The 2,783-nt window shown below is 34.4% G+C and overlaps 1 protein-coding gene across 1 annotated transcript in view; it reads left to right on the top strand.

The window, feature by feature from the left end:
- Positions 1–415: 415 nt before the first annotated feature.
- Positions 416–2,783, top strand: part of cyldl (cylindromatosis (turban tumor syndrome), like) — a 12,593-nt gene continuing 10,225 nt past the window's right edge. The window contains exons 1-2 of the mRNA XM_015019318.1: positions 416–730; positions 938–1,411. Of these exons, the coding sequence (XP_014874804.1) occupies positions 968–1,411 (444 nt within the window). The 5' untranslated portion in view covers positions 416–730; positions 938–967. The remainder of the gene's footprint in view (positions 731–937; positions 1,412–2,783) is intronic.

Below are 2,783 nucleotides of genomic sequence, written 5' to 3'. Positions count from 1 at the left end.
ATGAGATATTTTTAATTTTTTTAAAAAAATAAAAACTTTAAGAGAAAATTTTAAATTTAACTCAATTTTTTTTTTTTTTTTTTTTTTTTTTTACCAAACAGTGGCCAATTTGCATTTTTAAAACAGATACCAGCACACTATTTATTGGCCTCTTATTAGTTTGTACTGCAGAACAATTTGCCGACACTTGCAGTTAACTGGTCAGGTCTAAATAAAAGTAGTCAAGTGAAGCAGTGGAAAGGATAACAAAACTCCTGAAAGTAGAAAAAAAAACAGCAAGTAAATAACATTGTTGTTCCCAGTCAACATAGAGGAGGAAGCAAAAATGGACCCACACACAAAATTGTTCCTAAGCAACCATGGAAATCCCCTCAGGGCCTTGTTGTTGTTTCTTGCCTGTAAGACCTCACAGAGGGCTTCACTTTCAACTCCCTGTGAGCGTCAGCGTCAGCAGATTGTAAAACAACAGTCATTCTCTAAATATTACGGTTTTTACGCAGTTTAACAGTACATAACGCTAGACGAACAAGTCATCGGTGTCCAGGGAGCTGTTTAGAAGATATATTAAACGTTTCCACAAAGTGTCATGTCCGTGGGACCTCCGTGAAAGCTGCGCTGTAGAGAAAGTGAAACGAAAGGATGAAAGGGGAAGTGAAACTTTACGTAGGAGCTGGAACGTTTAGCTAAAAGTGCGACGAAGCAGCAGAAGTTAAACTCCAAAGTTGTCAAGGTAAACTTAAATAAATGCTCATTTTCTTAATAAACACTCACTAGTGTACTTTTCCAGTGTTTAATTTTAAGTTATTTATTTTGGCATGAGCTGACAGTTTCAGTTAACTGTAATTAGTTGTTCAGCTTGCTATTGACTTAGCTTCTGTGTTGCCATACAAATCAATAACTTAAAACTTGCCATTGTTTGTTTTGTGTCTCTGTTCAGAACCTTGCTGTATATCCAGACTAGGACAACATGAATCCAAAAGACTACGTATATTTTATCCTAACCAAAAAACCCGAACATCCCCAGCATATCAAGCTTGGAAGTATTTGTTACATCCGTGGGCACACGTATAATACACATGACGTCCCCCTGTCTGGTGGTAGCACAAAGTTACCAGTCACGTTCCTCAAATCCCTAACCAGTTTAACTTATAATATTGATGTAAATTGCATTGAAAAACTGACTCTAGAGGAGGCCGAACTTCTTTTGGCCTGTGAGCCTGAAGATGAGAGGCTGAACTGGTTCAGAGACAAAGATGCTGTCCAGACAGCCCTGGGACTCACCGTGGAAACTAATGTGATGGTGAAGGAAGAAGATGAGACGCTGATAGGTGTCATTCGCTATATTGGTCCGGTGGTGGAACAAGGTTATTTGGATCCCATTAAAGGAACATTCTTTGGAATTGAGCTACAGGTATGACTATTGATTAAACCAAATAAGAAAACAGCTTTTCTCGTTTCATGTGAGCACATAAAAATATATACAATCACTGGGGTTACACATACTTAATACTACATAATTATAATAGAATATTAACAGAAAGACAGCTTCAGATGAACAACATCTTATAAGATTTTGCTGTCTTTGAGGAATGATGAACCCCAAAAGGCTTTGATAGCTTATGAAGTTCACTGTGGCAGAAATACGTTAAGTTAGTTGCTTTCTGTCAGACTTTTTTTCTGTAGAAAATTCACTTGGAGCTCTTAAAAATGTCCTCAGATTCTTAACACGATAATGTCTTCTGTAAAAATTGTTTGAAAATGTCCTTCCAAGGATAATGAGTGGTGTCACTTGCTTCTCTACAATCACTTTTGTAATTCCATCGTGGCGTGGTTTGCTTCATCACTCACCTCTATGGTTCAGAGCTGCAACCCAACAAATTTTTGCATCATTGGACACAAGGACGATGACAATGATCTTCTTGCTTTGCAGTACTTTTTCATTCTTATTGAGTGCAAAAATATTTTAGTTTTTGGGTTAAGCACTTAATTATTTTTTTTAAGTGTTTCCAGTGAAATATAATTCGGGGTTCATCTAAGATTTTATTTACCTTGCATAGAAAAAAATAGGGACCAAAAGATTTGATCTGAACGAAATTGCAATTTCATTTCAGTGGTACAGACGGGACATATATCCAATTTAAAATTGAAAATACTTATTTTTACCTGTCCTTGCAGATTAGGGGTTTGAACTGAAAGCAGATTTTCTTTACATGAATTATGCAATTTACTGACATACACCTGTCCCATGTTTGCCACAGGAAATCCTTGTTCGATGTGACTCAATTTCTGACACATGAACATGAGCAGTAAAGAAAAACATTACTCATTTTCTCCATTACTTAATCAACTTGCCCTTCAGGGTTAAAAGCTGAGAGTAGAGCTTATTTTATGTAGATGTCTCCTCATCTGGTAGCTTGTTTTAGGTGCTAAGTACTCAAATTTCAGAATGAAAGTTATGCCCAGTGTTGGTGTGTTAATATTTTCTGCTCCAGCTATGCTTGATATAAGTATATATATCTATATATATATATATAGATATCTATCTATCTATCTATCTATCTATCTATCTATCTATCTATCTATCTATCTATCTATCTATCTATCTATCTATCTCTCTATATATATAGATAGATAGATATATCTATATATATATATATATATATATATATATATCTATATATATATATATATATATATTTTTTTTTTTTTTTTTTTTTTTTTTCAACCACGAACTTGGAAAAAAAAAAATATAAAAAACAAAACATTATAAACCCTTAAAAAAT

Source organism: Poecilia latipinna, unplaced genomic scaffold, assembly GCF_001443285.1.
Source record: "Poecilia latipinna isolate Pla-1442-1.1 unplaced genomic scaffold, P_latipinna-1.0 Scaffold81, whole genome shotgun sequence".
Classification (NCBI taxonomy): Eukaryota; Metazoa; Chordata; class Actinopteri; order Cyprinodontiformes; family Poeciliidae; genus Poecilia; species Poecilia latipinna.
The sequence above is the reverse complement of the archived record's forward strand: the minus strand, read 5'-3'. Positions and strand labels throughout refer to the sequence as shown.